The sequence below is a fragment of the Vipera berus genome, assembly GCF_964194415.1.
Source record: "Vipera berus genome assembly, chromosome: Z".
Lineage (NCBI taxonomy): Eukaryota > Metazoa > Chordata > Lepidosauria > Squamata > Viperidae > Vipera > Vipera berus.
The window spans coordinates 75,463,401-75,480,917 of NC_138205.1; the positions used below are offsets into that span (position 1 = coordinate 75,463,401).

General features: G+C 39.0%; 1 protein-coding gene across 1 annotated transcript in view; it reads right to left on the reverse strand.

Moving 5' to 3' along the window:
• The window catches only part of ITGA9 (integrin subunit alpha 9), a gene marked incomplete at its 3' end in the record, with an annotated part of 248,178 nt that extends 231,243 nt beyond the window's left edge, over window positions 1–16,935 (reverse strand). Inside the window, exons 1-4 of the mRNA XM_081345406.1 lie at window positions 16,669–16,935; window positions 6,938–7,065; window positions 5,986–6,092; window positions 158–281 (exon numbers count right to left, since the gene is read on the reverse strand). Of these exons, the coding sequence (XP_081201532.1) occupies window positions 158–281; window positions 5,986–6,092; window positions 6,938–7,065; window positions 16,669–16,847 (538 nt within the window). The 5' untranslated portion in view covers window positions 16,848–16,935. The remainder of the gene's footprint in view (window positions 1–157; window positions 282–5,985; window positions 6,093–6,937; window positions 7,066–16,668) is intronic.
• Between the last annotated feature and the right edge of the window lie 582 nt (window positions 16,936–17,517).

The window sequence follows — 17,517 nt, forward strand, 5'->3', positions numbered from 1 at the left end:
ACAGTAGTACTACAGTTAAGTCATAATTTAATTTACAGGATAATTAGAGCATTCTAAAAGTACTGATTGCCACAACTGTAATTAATAGGGGGAATGTAATTATAAAATCCATCACAAGTATTAGCACAGATAATGAAAAATAAATATGCCACTTTACCTTCATAACAAGGAATTAACTTTTTGCCATTCAATCCAAGGTTTGGAGGGATGATGTTGCAAAAACCATGAGGAAGGATATACTCAGTTTCATAGTAGACATTTTTCCAACGATGGGCACAGGCCTAAAGAAAAAGAGAAAACACTTTAAAAATTTTGTTAGTGGTTGGAAATTTTTTTCAAGAAAGTAGTAGGATAAATATCTAGCTAACTGGCAACACCTACATTAATTATGTCAATCTTAAATTGCAAAGGTAGACCTGATTATTTCTTGGATGTAAACCACCAAGAAATCCCAAAGATAAATTATAAATTGGAGACAAGGCAATAACAAACTATTTGTATATTGCTGCCAAAAGAACCCTACACAGATGTGCTCATAAAGCCAGCGGGATTTTAACTAGTCTCTGAAGAAAATTTACATATGCTTCCTTTATACCATGATTGGGTAAACTTTTTTTCAGATGTGGGCTGAATAGCAGGATTATGAGTAGGTCCATAGTTAAAAGTGGATCCAAACTTTCCTTCTCTTTCTAATCTTGTAATCCTACCCCTACAAAGCAAAAAAAAAGATGAATGAAACTCTATCAGAAACTACAATCCTTGATCCACAATTTGCTCATTCCAACAACAGACCATGAATTTCAGGCTCAATTTGTTGCTCTGTTCAAAAATCTAATTTTATTTACTAATCTGAGATTAGTCCCACAATCCTCCTGATACCCTTAGTCCTATATAAAGAACTTTTATGGCAGAATATGGAATACTAAAATGCCTCTTTATACAGCTCTCTCCTTTGATAGATAGATGTACGTAAGCAACCTTATAAGAATCTGAACTTGGTTTTTGCTCTGGGTTCTGTCTAACCCAGTTATGGTTTTTTATTTCATTTTTAATTCCATATATTTGCTATATTTTTATATATATTTTTAAAAAATCATAAAAAAATATATTTTAATGTTCAGGAAGTAGCTCTTTTTCTTAAGTATTGCCACTATAAATGCAAAATACAAACATCCTGGAAGATGGCATTCCATAGGCAACATACAACATTAAGGTCAAATTTCTACAAATCTCCAGAGGAAACTGGACAAGCAAACATATTTCAAGGGGAAAAAAGGAATATTTAATACAAGAAAAATATAGCTAGCATAAACCATAGCAATAAAAAGTTCTTTTAAAACAAAATAAAGTAAATGAAGCTTCCCAATGCTACAATTTCTAAAATGTTTACTTGTTTCTATATCTGGAGAAAATGCCACTCACCTCTACCAATAACCTAACTTAAATACAGATGAAGGAGGACATTTATGGCATACAAACCATTTGGATAAGTTGATTCAGCACATTAAGCCAAAACCACATATAGTACCAGAAGAATATGTGAATGCTACTAATGAATCAGTTCTCTAATGAAATATATTTCAGATTACAGAATAAGAGGACACATGGCTAATATTTAACAAGCAAGGGTACATCTGATCTCAACAACAGGGCTTCATAGATTTCAAGTCAATTCATTCATTATGTTTTCCTCATGCAATACAACATGCCATAAATTGGTTTATTTGATTTTGGCTTAATATACTAAGCCCAGCCACTATGATCTGCAAATCAGAGATGTCATCATTTGCTCCCTGCCTTCAGCAAATGCTCAGGTCTGTAATCCTACTTCAATGTTCTTGAGGACAGAGACAAATGGGTTTGTGCTTTTACTCATTCTTTAATTGTTTCAGAAGAGGGTAGCAGCACAGGGAAGAAACATATTTCACAATAAATATAATAAATACATGGTATAGCAAAATTAAGACAGGTGGTTCTTCTCCAAGTTCTTTTTTTATACAAGTTTTATTGATTTTTTAATATTTACATATACATGTATTTGTGAAGCAATATGGTGGTTGGGTAGTCAAAATAACAAATAACAAGTTGTAAATAGTTCAGGTTACATCAACAAGGATTCCCTCTCTGATTCCCTTAGTTATCATGTAGTCAAAATAGTCAAGTTAATACACTTCTAGTTGTAACCTAGTCAATTAACAAAATTTTCAATATATTTTCACTAATACATATCAATATCCTGTTTTTAAATTTTATCTAATTGCAATAGAATATTCTAGAATAGCCTATAGTATACAAAAGAAAGTTTAATTTTTGGGTAACTCACAATTCCCTATTTCAATAAAGAATAATTCTCTTGTCTACAAAACTTACATTGTTCATTACAAAACATTGTTATGTTTTACCATTAAAGTCTAGCTTTCATCTTAACAAATCACCAATTATTAGAAATATATTTTTATCTTAACCGTTCAATTATTAAAATACTATCTTTTATATATAAAATTCTAGATTCTATAATATAGTTTAAAAGTAACAACTAATATATTCTATACGTCATTTTAACCGTACAACAATTGTTAAAATACTACCATTTGATATATCATTCCAAACTCTATAATATAGTTCAGAATTATATTCTAAGAGCTTACTTTTGTTTTCCCTTACAGATCTAAAAGCTAAATGTAGAATCAGTTATATTTTTAGAGATTCCCCTTAATCCATTGAAAGGTATTTTTATTATCTTTAGGAATCCCAAAAAAGAAACAAGTTCAGTTTTTTAAATCTAACTCTTGCTTTCCTTTTGTACCAATCAGGCTTCCCTCTTGGCATCTTTAAATTCTCAAATGTATCTTCCTTTCTTCCTATACCCCTTATTTGAATCCAGGGAACGTATCCAAATGTCAATTTTGCAAGGAAAATGTCCCCTTTGTAGCCATTGTAGTTTTGCTTTGATAGTTCAGTTTTCGATGATTGATGTAATATAGTTGTCATTAGATCAGTCAAGTCTTTTTGTTCTTCCAATTCCATCTGGGTTAGGTAGAAAGTAGTAACTGGTGTTATGGTTGTCATTTGATTAGTTGAATTCTCAATATAGTGCATTTGAAGGCCTTTAGTGTCTTCACTCTTAGTATTGCTTTCTTCAGGCGCTGTTGCTTTTTGAGTTGTAAGTTTTGTAGCTGCCATTAAAGTTTGGACTTTAAGGTTTTCTGTATGTTGCTTTTGCTGTTCTTTGAAATCTCCTATTTTAGTTTCCACTTCTTCTATTTGGTTTTGGGTTATCTTTTCCTCATTTAAAGTCAGAATTTGGTGGCTTTGAGTTGTCAGATTTTTCTTGCAGTTTGGCTTTAATATGCTCTGTCATTGCCAAAATCGTGTCCAGTATCAGTTTATAGTCAAGTGGTGGGATATATTCACCCATTTTGTTATTGTTTGCAGCTAAATCTTCCATGGAGGCTATTTTAATAAGAATCAAGGATTATCCACCTCTGAAAGAGATAATGTCAAGGACAGCTCTGTTATTCAGTCAGCTCTCACAACAGAAAAAAGTTTACTTGCTGTACCAACTTTTGCCACAAGATGTCATCAATGACATATAAAATGCAATGCAAAAACTTCCTTTTTTTCCAAATTAATATAGAACTTTTGTAGCATTAGTCCAATTTTTTACCTTAATTCGCAGCTTAGAGAGAAAATAGGATAGTGGATCCCCAGCAAAAAATAGGAGCTTTTTGGTAAATACAGATGAAATTGCTTAAATTCTTTGCTGAATTAATTAAATTTCTTTTAAAGCTTTAAGGTTTTAAGATTTGTTCCCAGAGTAGATATTCAGTTTTTTTAAAAACTGGGGAAAGAAATTTTCAGGAAAGTCCCACAGGAAGATGGTTAAGGGAATAGGAAAGGTAAAGGCTCACTCAGGTCCTCCAGATTGCTTCTTAGTGCTGGGTAGTGCTTTTGGCTTTCAGCAGGGAGCGGCTTAGTGATTGGCCATCTTTATGGCCGGTCTCTTCTTCTTCGAGGCAAAGGAGATTGTCCCGGATTCAAGCGGAGGGCTGCCGCCCTTCCGCAATCGCAGGGAAGGTCTCCTCTTGGTAATCGTCCCTCCAGGGTGATTTTTTACCCTTTTCAGGGTCCTCCAAAAAAGAAACGGATGGCAGGAAGCGGACTGTTCCTGCGCATCCGGAAGCACCCCGTGTGCGAACCGGAAGCCTGGTGGTTCTTCTCCAAGTTCTAATGACTGTCCCCAATTAGCACTTTTCCAACATTAGCACTGGATGAAGTTTTCCTCTCTTTTTTTAAACATTTAAGTTAAAGCAAACACCAATCCTCAGGTTGATACTTCAAAATCCAAATCACTTACCAAAATTATATTTGAAATATATGTTGTCAGCGATTTATCAATCACTGGCCTTCCATTTAGTCTTCTATTCCAAGCTGATATTTAACAGATACATGATTTAATATGGCATAGCCAGTCATGTTTCAGATAAAACATGTCAAAGAAAAAAACCAACATTTCATCATGAAAAAAATAATTTATTTAAAAACAGCACTAAAATCACACCATTTGCTGTCTAATTCTAATTTAGTCTTGATTCATACATATCAATGCTAACAATGGTTTTCATCAGGTGGAGAACTATGTGAAGTTACCTCTTTCTACATTAAAACAACATACTCTGCATTAAGTTCCATTAAGGCGGAAACATCCTTTGTATAATGTCTCCATATTAACATTTTGTGGTAATACACATAGGTAGTTACTGGAGGGAGGGAGGGAGAGAGAGAGAGAGAGAGAGAGAGAGAGAGAGAGAGAGAGAGAGAGAGAGAGAGAGAGAGAAAGTAAGTAAGTAGGTTTAAAGAGCTGTTGAGACATTCTTTAAAGTATTTTTTTGGAATATCAAAGGTATTCCAAAGTTTTATTTCAAATAATTGCAACTCAGCTTTCCTAGATCATACTAAGTTATACGTGTAACAAAGCATGTTGAAAAAGGCTGCAATTCATCAGAATATGTGTATTCTGGTAATAGAAAAATCCTCATTACTACAATATGTCTATGCATGTTTGAAAGAGGCTACACAAGGGTACTGAAAGAGGAAAAACTTTTAATCAGAGAATGTTCATCAGGTTTCCAATAAATGATCTTAATCAAAGTACCTAGCTGTGTATAAAGAGTCTTCAGCTGAGATTTTTCTGGTTGAGATTAAATGAATTTAGAGTGTATTTGGGGATGCAAATGGCCTTGGACCTCCCAGCAGGTTCTGATGAACTTCTTTTGGTTCTGATGAACCTCTGAAGAACTTCTTGTGCAATAAACCATAGTATTCTTTGGAGGCAGGAGTAAAATCAATTGGTACAGTAAACTGGAAGTGAATCCAGATGAGACAAACCATTCACAATCCAACCTTGACTATTCTGCAGAACTGTAATTCTGAGCCATTTGCCATCAAGAACAGCACACTTCATTGTTGTAAAATGTCACCTTCCACTGACGTTTTTCATCATTGAAAAATTTACCTTCCACTAACTTCTTGGTTACTAATTACAAAAAGACTATCCGTTAAAATGTGTAGGAATATCAATATTCACTTATTTCATTTTTAGCTTAAACATAAAGCAGGAAATATAAAATTATGAAACATGGCCTAAAAGATTATTAAGTCTTCACACATGCATTTTTTAAAAGGAAATAAAAAGAACAGGCTTATTCACAGAAACACAAGGTGACATTCATTCTGTTCCAAGTGCTAAATCTACAATTTGAAAAGGAAGCCCTGGGGATGACAGTAGCAGGTGTAATTGCTTTGAAGCTGCCTTTCTAGATGCAAGCTTTGTCCTCAGGATGCAATTTACCTTCCTCCCAAAGGAAGCAGAGAATTAACTAAATTCTCATCAGTCTCTGGCACAGCATAATTGTTCCCACACGTTTTATATCAATGTCAATATGACATTTCCCACTTCAATGAGATCAAGGGAAAACAACTTACCAATATACTTCCTCCAACCGTTGGCTGTCTTGCCAGACTGACACCCATCCATTCATCATCTCTATCTTCTTTACATGTCTTTCCACAGAATGTTCCTCGAACATTAGCTAAAACAAATGCAGGAAGGGTGAGAATTTAGAAAGGATGAGGATGGCAATAAAGTATCTCTACTGGGAATGGCACTACAGATAACTAACCATTATTTTTTCCATCTGGTGGATTCAGAATTATTAATCTTAGCATAGTACACTTATCAATAAAGGAAATACTTCTTTAAAAATGTTTACCAAGTTCATCAGAGACTGGAAATTCTTGGTCAATCCTGGTATTAGACATTCCATTGAAAACCTACATGAAATCATTATTAAAATATTGGCTAAGAAGAGTTACTTTCTAAAATGTTACAGTAGGAATTATATCAAGAAAGGAAGGATCTAATCTTTCTTAGCCAACTGAGTTGTTTTTTTGCAAATTCCCACCAGCTGTCATTCATAGACACTCAGGTTGTACTATCACAGAGGGTGGCAGGAAACATGGAGAGCAAATCATTCCAGAAATGGCAGTTCTACTGTTTTTTTCCTATCATCAACTTCAGAAAACTATTAGATCAAAGCACTAAGAGCTCTTTGGGGTCATAAAAAAGAGGACAAAGGGGGAAGAACTGGGAAAATACCGACATCTGAGGCAGAAATGCCTATTTCCATATTACTTTGGTTCTTCAAGCTAACAGAAAATAAAAGCAGGTAAGAAGGACCATATTCCGCCCAATGATTCTAATTCCAATGCCCTCCCATACTATACTTTCTATTTTAAGAAGGCCGTTTCCTGTACATAAACTTGTAGATGAAGCATAGTCAGATTTTATGTAGAAGGTTCTATGTTTCTTTGGAAGAAAAAAAATGTATTCAAAACAAATAAAGTGAAAGTGAAAGGGTTGTACACTCATGCATACCTCGACCCATATCCAGCTCTGTGCACCTCTTATCAGGGTTAGTGTGAACCCGACATTTGAATACAGCTCCTGGGGACTTAAGAGAAGCACTGTACTTAGAATCTGCCTTTGGGGCACCAACCAAGACCCTGAAAATCAAGAGCAAATAAATGTTTAACATCAGGAGAAGCAAATACACAAGTTTTACAGTGGCAACTCTCTTTTTCATCTCCTATTTTCCCTCCAGCCATGTGAATCAACAATCCCCCAAAGCAGTAAGATAAGACAAAGCCTTTCCTTCAATAAATCCATGAAATATTTGAAGGAGTAGAAAACCCCAAAATAATGGCAAACTGAAAATGTTTCTAAGTAATATGTTCTCATCCCCCAAAATAAACTGCTAGGAAAGAACAAGAACAAAAGTTATAGCTTGGCCTTTTGATATAGTGATATGATGGGAAAGCCATAATTTATTACTTAAAGCAGGAAAATCTGTCATTTGCCCCTAGATCCAGAAGACTGTAGGCAGTAAAATCTGACCTTACTTATCACCTAAGAGATTTCATTGCTATTAAACAAGAACTAATCAAGAAACAATCATTCCAGCCTGAAATGAACGGAAAAGTTGGTTTGAATAAAGACACATTTGATTTCAGCCTACTGCAACATATAAACCCTGTCATTGTAGTTCTAAGTTTATAAATTAGTATAATCCATTAACTCAACCGACTGTTCATTCAATAAATAAAGGAGACAATATGAATTATGCATATGTCATAAAGTGTATGAATTACCAACAAACACAAGAATTCTAACATTCAGAAAAGTCCATGCGTCTTCCATTTATCCAAAACTGATTTCTGGAATAAACCCACTAAAACACAAGTTCTACTATAAATTTATATTCCCTTTCTCCCATCCACCCCAACCCTTCCCACACGGTTCTTCTCAGGTCTGTAGCATAGTTGCTAAAAGAAAAGAATTGCCCTTAAACAGGACTGGGCAACACTTGGAATACAGACTCCACACATTCCTAAAAGCTATGGGACACTATCCATTGACACCATGATAACACTAAAAGGGCCGGGGTGTTTTTTAACTATTTGTTTTCAGAGATATATGTTGGAATGGGTACAAGTGGCCTCTCACTCCCACACTTAAAATCTCTAAGGTATCTGAATGCCCCCCAAATTATATAATTTTGCTGTCACAATTTGGGACTGCTGGGGACTAAAAATAATTCACTCCTATCTTAAGGGTACAACATATAATTAATTTACAGCGCTAATTACCTCCTCTTTACTAGTTTTGTACATTAATAAAACGGGGAGGATAGATAGACAAACAAAAATATACACTTAGAAAAATAAGACAAGAATGTTTTTTTTTGGCTATAACTGGCTTCACCAAAACCCAGAAAACTACATACTTAACCTTAAACAAACATTAGAGGTGGTGGTGACTATATTAACAGTTTAATTTCTCCTGAGTTTCGGAGGCTAAACTATTAAATTGTATGATTCTAACAAAGGCTATCTTCTAACTAACAATCTTTTTACAAATGAGAATAACTAATGATCCAAATTCGTAAATTACAGCAAATTACAAAGTCAACAATCTTTGCTGCTTCCATCTGACTAAAATGCCAAATAGCTCACCTGTACATCTGTATGACTATATTTCATTCTTTTAACTGACTGATTCTCAGAACTCAGAAACAGTCATGAACAGCCATTCATAAATATATATATATAAATTTGCAGCACCCAAATCTAAATTATAAGCAACTGGTAAGAAAAAATGCAGAAATTACGAGCTGGAACTAACTGGCACATGCAGTTATATTTTAGCTTTTTATGAATTCTTTTCCACGTTTCATTATAGCAAAATATCACGAAAGTGCTTTTTCCAGAAGACAACTGGCCTTTCTTGGCTTTTTCCTTGAAAATGTTTTGCTTCTCATCCAAGAAGCTTCTTCAATAGAATAGAACAGAAGACATTTTCTTGGATGTGAAGTGAAACATTTAAAAAAAACAACCCAAGAAGTCCATTTGCCTTTTGGGAAAAGCACTTTTGGGATCTCCATGACTAGGATCATTGAGAATCTCCACAGGCATCATGCCCCCCCCCAAAAAAAAAATCAGATTTCTGGTGTTACTTTTTGTTTATTGAATGAAATAGTTTGGTTTAACGAAGTTGAAAAGTTCTATTATTGTTTTATTATTGAACATAAAGATTGAATATAATTATTTAAAGAACCATGTATGTTTCTTACCAAACACAGTATTAATTTTAGTCACAGGATTGATCACACAAATTCATTTTATCATTTCAAGGGGGCATAGTATCTAAAATATGAGAATTTCTGGCATAAAGTTTAATGTATCTTGATTTAGTGAGAGAATCCAATTTAAAGATGATGTGGAGACAAGAAGCCTTCTTAAAATGGCCCAGTTCTAGCTAGTGGGAAAGAAATCTATAGTGTAGGAAAAGAAATCAACTGATCACTTTACTTTTAAGCGCTAAAACAATTGGTCTAGCACACAGGTCGGCAACCCGCGGCTCCGGAGCCGCATGCGGCTCTTTGAGCCGTCTCCTGCGGCTCCCAGCCGCCCGGTGCGCGCGCACCTCTTCGAACGGGCAGTGGTGCGCGCGCACCTCTCCAAATGGAGAGTGGCACCGCCCGTTTGGAGAGGTGCGCGCGCACCTCCCCGAATGGGCGGAGGTGCGCGCGCACCTCCCCAAACCTTTGGAGAGGTGCGCGCGTACCTCCGCGCGAACGGGCCGCGGCGTCGTTCTTTGAGGAAGCTGCCGCGGCCCGTCTGCAAAGCTGCCGAAAGCGGCAGCTTTGCAGATGGGCCAAGGCAGCTTCCTGAAAGAGCGACGCCGCGGCCCGTTCCGAGAGGTGCGCACGCACCTCCCCGAATGGGCGGAGCTGCGCGCGCACCTCCCCAAACCTTTGGAGAGGTGCGCGCGTACCTCCGAGCGAACGGGCCGCGGCGTCGTTCTTTGAGGACGCTGCCGCGGCCCGTCTGCAAAGCTGCCGAAAGCGGCAGCTTTGCAGATGGGCCAAGGCAGCTTCCTGAAAGAGCGACGCCGCGGCCCGTTCCGAGAGGTGCGCACGCACCTCCCCGAATGGGCGGAGCTGCGCGCGCACCTCCCCAAACCTTTGGAGAGGTGCACGCGTACCTCCGCGCGAACGGGCCGCGGCGTCGTTCTTTGAGGAAGCTGCCACGGCCCGTCTGCAAAGCTGCCGAAAGCGGCAGCTTTGCAGATGGGCCAAGGCAGCTTCCTGAAAGAGCGACGCCGCGGCCCATTCCGAGAGGTGCGCACGCACCTCCCCGAATGGGCGGAGCTGCGCGCGCACCTCCCCAAACCTTTGGAGAGGTGCGCGCGTACCTCCGAGCGAACGGGCCGCGGCGTCGTTCTTTGAGGACGCTGCCGCGGCCCGTCTGCAAAGCTGCCGAAAGCGGCAGCTTTGCAGATGGGCCAAGGCAGCTTCCTGAAAGAGCGACGCCGCGGCCCGTTCCGAGAGGTGCGCACGCACATCCCCGAATGGGCGGAGCTGCGCGCGCACCTCCCCAAACCTTTGGAGAGGTGCGCGCGTACCTCCGAGCGAACGGGCCGCGGCGTCGTTCTTTGAGGACGCTGCCGCGGCCCGTCTGCAAAGCTGCCGAGATGGGCCAAGGCAGCTTCCTGAAAGAGCGACGACGCGGCCCGTTCCGAGAGGTGCGCGCGCACCTCCCCGAATGGGCGGAGGTGCGCGTGTACCTCCGTGCGAACGGGCCGCGGCGTCGCTCTTTGAGGAAGCTGCCGCGGCCCGTCTGCAAAGCTGCCGAAAGCGGCAGCTTTGCAGACGGGCCGTCGCCGTCGGGCAACCGGGAACCGGTTCCATCTCACTTTTTAAAAAAATGGCAACCGCGTGCGTCTGCGCATGCGCGTGCATGGACACGCGCACGCGGCTCCCAGTTTTTTTAATTTGTGATGGAACCGGTTCCCGGTGGCTCTTTTGCTTTTTTAGGTTGCCGACCCCTGGTCTAGCACAAGTAATCTTTTGAAAACATTTAGCACACTTCTAAAATAATTAGTGTGACTAATGTCAGAGAGCAGACAAAAATGTCAGTCTGCTGAAGTTGAGGAGTGCTCTGAAAGCATGTAATAAGGGTTATTTGCTTAACTCAGACATGTCAAATTTGCAATGTCACGTGACGTCGTGCGACATATCAGAACATTTTCCTCATTGCTGGCAGTGGGGTGGGCGTGGTTTCCTCGTGACACGTCCCGCCCGCGGGCTGGCAGTTTGACACCCCTGGCTTAACTAGATGAATTCCTTAAAACTAAGACACCCAGACAAACAGATAGTGTCCAGTCTATCTGTTCATAAGCATAAAATACTTGAAACAGTGCATTTCAGGGCAACAGTTTTTGAATCAAAGTACCTTGAATCTTCTAACTTAAAGAATGCATGGAAAATTTGGGACCTATTATTACCATGTGATTGGAAGTGTCAAAGATCTTACACCAGTTGTATTCACAAAGTTGTGGTTGCAGCAGCACCACTGCTGTCAGTCAATTATGATTTCCAATGCTCCCCATCATTTCCCCACAAGCAAAGTCAATAGGGAAGCTAGCAGGAAGTCATACATCATTCCATTCCCACTGCTCTTTTACCCACACCTGGTGATTGTGTTTATTCTTTAGGTAAGTAAATGCTGAAAAAAGGAATGGGTCATAGGTTATTTAGTTAATAATAATCATGATGACTATTTATTATTACTGTATTATTTTCAGTACAGTAGGCAGTGAGTCACCAAATATCAACTTGTAAGAAAGTAATAATGAGAGAATTCTGCAACTGATAATTTGTTGATGGGATTTCTAGACTAAGAGGCATCTAGATGGCAATGGAGGACAACGAAATGCTAATCAAGAAACAGTTGGACCCAACAGAATCACCAGAAACTTCTTTAGAACATAAGAAGTAGAGTCTGCAGTATAAAGGTTAAACTTTTACACACATTTAGTAAGGCAACCTCCTAACCAACCTCACATATGTTAGCCCTTTGAGATAGTCCAGACAAGAAGCATAACTATGAATATTAAAGTTACCTTTATTAGGTACAGGATTATATTAACAGAATATTAAAAGTCTGAAAATACGTCTCTCCTCATCTCCTTTTAGTCTCCAGAAAACTAGAGAAGACCCCTTCTGAAAGGCTTCTCACACACAACCTTTCTTCTGTGGACCAAGATATCTTTTACATGATGTTTGTCTAGTGTTCAGCACTTCCTTCTGTCTCCCAAGGTCATTCCTGCATACCATTTCACATATGATACCAGATTCCTAAATAGTTTTTTTTCTAAAAGAACATGAATAGTGTAGTCTGTGTGCATACACACTCATACATGCAATTCCTATCAGCACAATTTATGCTATGAAAATCTTCACTAATGGCATCTTTGACTGGCATATAAAACACTAAGTTTCTTCAATCAATGGCTGTTAGTGAATCATTTTTAGCTTCATGGTTCCTGTCTCTTGTGGCTGTCCCACTTTTAAAAACAAGAGCCGCATATATACCATGAAACAGTAAGAAAGAGGTCTTTCAATCTCTTTCAATTTCTTGCCCAATATTATTTGAACAGCTCCATCCATATCAGTAAACACTCCAAAGGAAGTTGACAAGCAAAGTCCAAATGTCCCTGTGTATCAAAGACATGACAGCCATTCATTTTAGGGGCTGACTCTAAAGTTGAATGCATCTATTGATATCACAATGTGCTACAGTTCCAAGGCTACTGGTTTAAGAAATAGAGCACCATCTATCAGAAAGAAATACAGGCAAGCATTGTGAACATTTGCAGGAAGGCAGGCAAATGAGTCCTACCTTCATTCAAAGGTTTCCAGGTGAATTTAGCTTCATTTGATCTAGAGCAGACATGTCAAACTTGTGACGTCACGCAACATATCGGGACAGTTTTGCCATTGCCGGCAATGGGGTGGGCGCCTAGAGAGTTAAATTACAGAGAATCCCTACAAGAAGAAGAAAAATGCATATACATTCTTTCCCCCACAGCTCTTTGGATTTACATATAATAAACATCTCCCCAGTAAATACCAAAATAGGGAGAAAGCTGCTGTGGGTGGCATAATTTTTAATCATTGCTTAAAGTTTTTCTCTCTTTGTTCTGTCATGGTCTTGTATGCCTATAGTTGTTTACAGAATGCTGTATTCAGCTCTTTAACTGTTGAAACTGCAAGCAGCATGAAAAGAATGTACCCTTGCCAAGCCTAATGAAAGTTGTGATGATCTACAATTATTCTTCTTCAACACAGCTAGAGTGATTAAGTCAAATACTCAAACTATCTACTGCTCAGATTATGGGCTCTTGAGTGATTCCCAAGACACAGCTGAGAATGAAGATGATCAAATGACACAGAAGCACCACCTGATGAGTCCTAAGATACAATTGCTCCACTAGCTAAGTCTAGACTCTAAATGTGACGGCCAGTGGTAGTCATTCATTCATTAATTCAACATATGGAATCAATCATAGGAACGCTGAGAATCTGGGTTCACTAAGTCAATCCATGGGACCAACTTATTTTTGAAGGGTATATTCATGGAAGGATACAACTTAAGATTCTCTGGATTTTAGGGCTTAGCAGAAATTAGGTGGAGATTTTGGTGGTTTAACTCCACACATACTGTTCCAGGGGAGTGGGAAGAGCCACAGCAGTTGATGCACTGATGCATAATGGACAGGGACACTCACTGTGATTCATTGTGAGAGAATGGTCTTATTTTTATCTTTAAGACTTTTTTTTAGATCTTGCATTACAGTTATTTTTACTCCAAAATGGCTGGGTTTTGTTTTTGGGGTGTTGGGGGGTTTTTTGGGGAAATTTTAAAAGGTTCTTGGGGGCCACAGGGGAAAAAAAAGTGTGAGAACTGTGGCTCACCATACACGTCCAGTTCATCATCCCTATTCCTATCAATAACAAGAAAGAATACTTTCACATACAAAAAAGGGAAAAGCTGGCACTTTATAATGCTATTTATATCCATCCACCACTTTCAACAGCAAAGAAAAAAAGAATTGTTCAGTTGCACTGAGGAAGCTGATAAATTAAAATTCAGCAATAGCTTCTCGAATCAACTGAGATACAGCACAGTATTATTTTTAGTCAATGGCTAGGTAATAAATGACTATAGTATGTATTGTGCTGGTTTGTTTTTTTTAAGTAAACACTGTTTTTAAATGTTTAATTTGCAGTTTCTAGGAACAGTCCATACTTGTTCAATTTCACTATACCCAGAATGGAAGAAGATTACTTTAACAGTTGGAAACAAATGGCCTTGGTAGTACTAGTCTAATTTAGCACAACTATGGCCTCTTCCTGTGGATCTTCTCAGGAGCAAATACACAAAGACTTAAAAACAAATTCATAGTACTATAGTTGTGAAAGGTTGCATTTTTGCTCAAATACAAATATAAGTTGTAGTTGTACAATAGATATACATTTCTTGAACTGAAAATATTCACTCATTCATATAATAATATGACTAATACTACTTAATTCATAAACTGGCCTCTGCCAGCCAAGGAACCTCCAAGTATGAACTGTAAATCTCAGAATTTTCAGCCAGATTTCAGTGTTGCAGGCAAGGAAATTCTGGGAGCTGTAGTCCCAATTTATCTGAGAGTGCCTAGTTAGGGAAAACTAATCTAAGGCAAGGATTCTCAAATTGTAAATGTCTTTATGAAAACTGCTCCCTGCCTCCTGTGAATAAAACAATTTTATTAAGCAACAAATAAATATATCACTAACTTTAAATATAAATCTAGATAGTTGTTTGGGGTGCAAACTTTGATCATATTTCTTCAAAAAAAATTAAGATTGGAAACTGATGGTAAACTTAGTGGGCTGGTTCAGGGTAGTAGCTCTTCAATTCTTACATTACACTGAGTTGCCAAATGTTATTTTCGGTTTTTAAGAGATATCCTAGCTCTTAACCCCAGATATTTGCAAGACTCAAACAGATTCAGTTACTAGCATGTTTGCTCCTAGCTGCTAACCTCCCATCAAAACAATTTCCTGTATACTTTCTAAAAACTCACAGACAAGGAGACTAACCCATTTCTTTACTCAATTCACTTTTGCTAAGACTTCTCACAAAATGATCTCTTTGGTTGACATATTTATCCATTATCAACTCCATTAACCCAGTTTTCTGGATTGGCACAACATAACAAATTATAAACAAACTACATGGGCAAAATTCATGTAGCATTTCAACTAAAACATGGCTATCTACTCTAATCTGTAACTCAATGAGCTTAGTGAACCACAACACCATCTAAAGCACAAATACAGAACACAAAATGGTTCCTTATTATTAGATTGTTATCTATTCCCACAGTCTACCTGAACTAATTTAAGGATCTTCTCTCTCATGAAGTTCACACATTACATACGCTGTCCCCAACACTCAATTCTTAGCACGCACACACATGCACATAGACATTCAGATAAAGTAAAGTTAACACTACCAGTGGTCATTTCATTAGGAAATTGCATCATCTTTAATATACGAATACTGTCTTATACATATATGCATGTACTGAGGCAAAAATGTTTAGAGGAAGCTAACAATCCATTTCCCCTCCAGATGCTAAAAGGCAGACAAAAAACATTATTCCCTCATGCCTATCAGAGGAAGAAGGACCACCTGGCTGCAGAATTCTTACATTAACCATTTTTTCTCCTTCATGCAATCAATAGCACTCAAGATGTCCCAAATTTAATTTGAAACATGCTTCTTCAGGGCATAGGGCAGAAACTCATTTGACTGAGTAAAACAGGGAATTGGTTTAAAAGCATTCCTTAAATATATATATTGTAAATCATAACACTAGCCCAAAGTATAGATCTTCCCTGTCCCGTAGGATTGGACTTCATTCCACAGATTTAAAGCACAGGATGGCAAATTGAGAAACAAGAGTATGATAAAGGAACTCATGTCTCCAAGGAATTGTGGGTTCTTCCCTGGAAGTTTTCAGAGTGAAGCTGCATAAGAACCATCTATTGGAGATGCTCAGTCTCTCATTTCTGAGAGTAAAGTTTAACGGCCCACAAGACCATAAGGTAGCTTTTTATTGTGCAATCATATTCACAGGCTTTTATTGCACAATTCCTTCATCTTATTCCCGAGATTTCCCAAAGACACCAGACTTTGCTGGCTTTCCTTGTAATTCTCCATATTTTCTACCACACCTTCTGTCCAGTTGCTATCCCCAAAATTGCCTTTAGCTCAGGGTGCTGGATTGGCAGGCAACTTTTCAGCATAAGCCTCGATTCAAACACAATATTCTTAGACAGCTGTGCTTAACTAGCCCTTTATTTACTTATTGGCATTGCATAGAATCCTGGACTATCAAAAAGTAATCAACCGCACAGTTCATATTATGCATTCAGATAAAAACGAAGTTGGATAGTTTGTAAGTGAAACACCGGTTCGCCTCTGCGCATGTCTAGAGCGGTTCTAACCAGAGCTTTCATGGAAGCAACTGGTTCGTAAAAGTGGAGTTGGCTCATCGGAAGATTATATTTAAAACGAGCTTATCCTTTTTTCTTTTACAAGAAGGGGGGGAAGGAAGGGTTGAGGTATATAAATTGGGCAAATTCACAGAAAGGCTGAATAAGGAAAAGGCATTTTCTTATCTCTTGGAAATGATTTAATACTCACCATCGGGTATTGTCGTAGTAATGCTCTAGCACCGAATATCCGAAGAAAGAGTTATTGGGTCCTTGATAAATTACGGGATGATCCAGATCGATGTTATAGGAATAAACCAAGGCCACGGAGAGCGTCGCGACTAGGACTTTAAATCCACCCCGCTTGCCCTCCCAGGGAAATCCAGCCATTCTCTATTTTTCGAAGTGCGCCTCTTCCAACGCCGACTAAGAAAAGCCCTTTCGGGCGCTTGTTGGCTTCGGGGAAGCGGAAAGTTTGCGTAGCCGCCTGCCTGCCGCCCTCTCTTCGGCTTTGAGGCAGGATAGGCAGCAGAGAACAAAACGCCGCCGCAGCAGCAGCAGCTTGTAGCATTCAAGCAGCTCCTTCGTCACAAACAGTAAAAAAGGGAGGGGGAGCGATTAAGCCAAAGTCTCCGAGTCCGCGTCGTCTCGAGTAGCAGCGAAAAGCGCAGCTAGCGAGAGTTTAGTCTCCTTCCGAATCCGGAGCGCTACTTCACGCCAACCCCAGCCCAGGTCGCGTGGGGCCACCGTCCTCCTTCTCTGAGACGCTGCCGTCTAACAAATTGCCGTAGCCGTGGCGTCCTCTAGCGCCCAGCCTAAGAGGCTGAGTAAGGTAACTCCTCCCGGAGCATCGGCATTCCGCTTTTTTTGGCCGGCTGCGGATAAAGTTTTAAATTCCACACTGCGTGGCTGTACTCGCGCAACCACACGGCGGTGTAAAATGGTTTTGGAGAATATACAGCGCAATGCGTTATACAAAGGCACTCGGTTGTGTGGATGAAGGCAGTTGGGTTTAACAACCATAACTTAGTTAACTACGATAGGACTGAATAATGGGAGG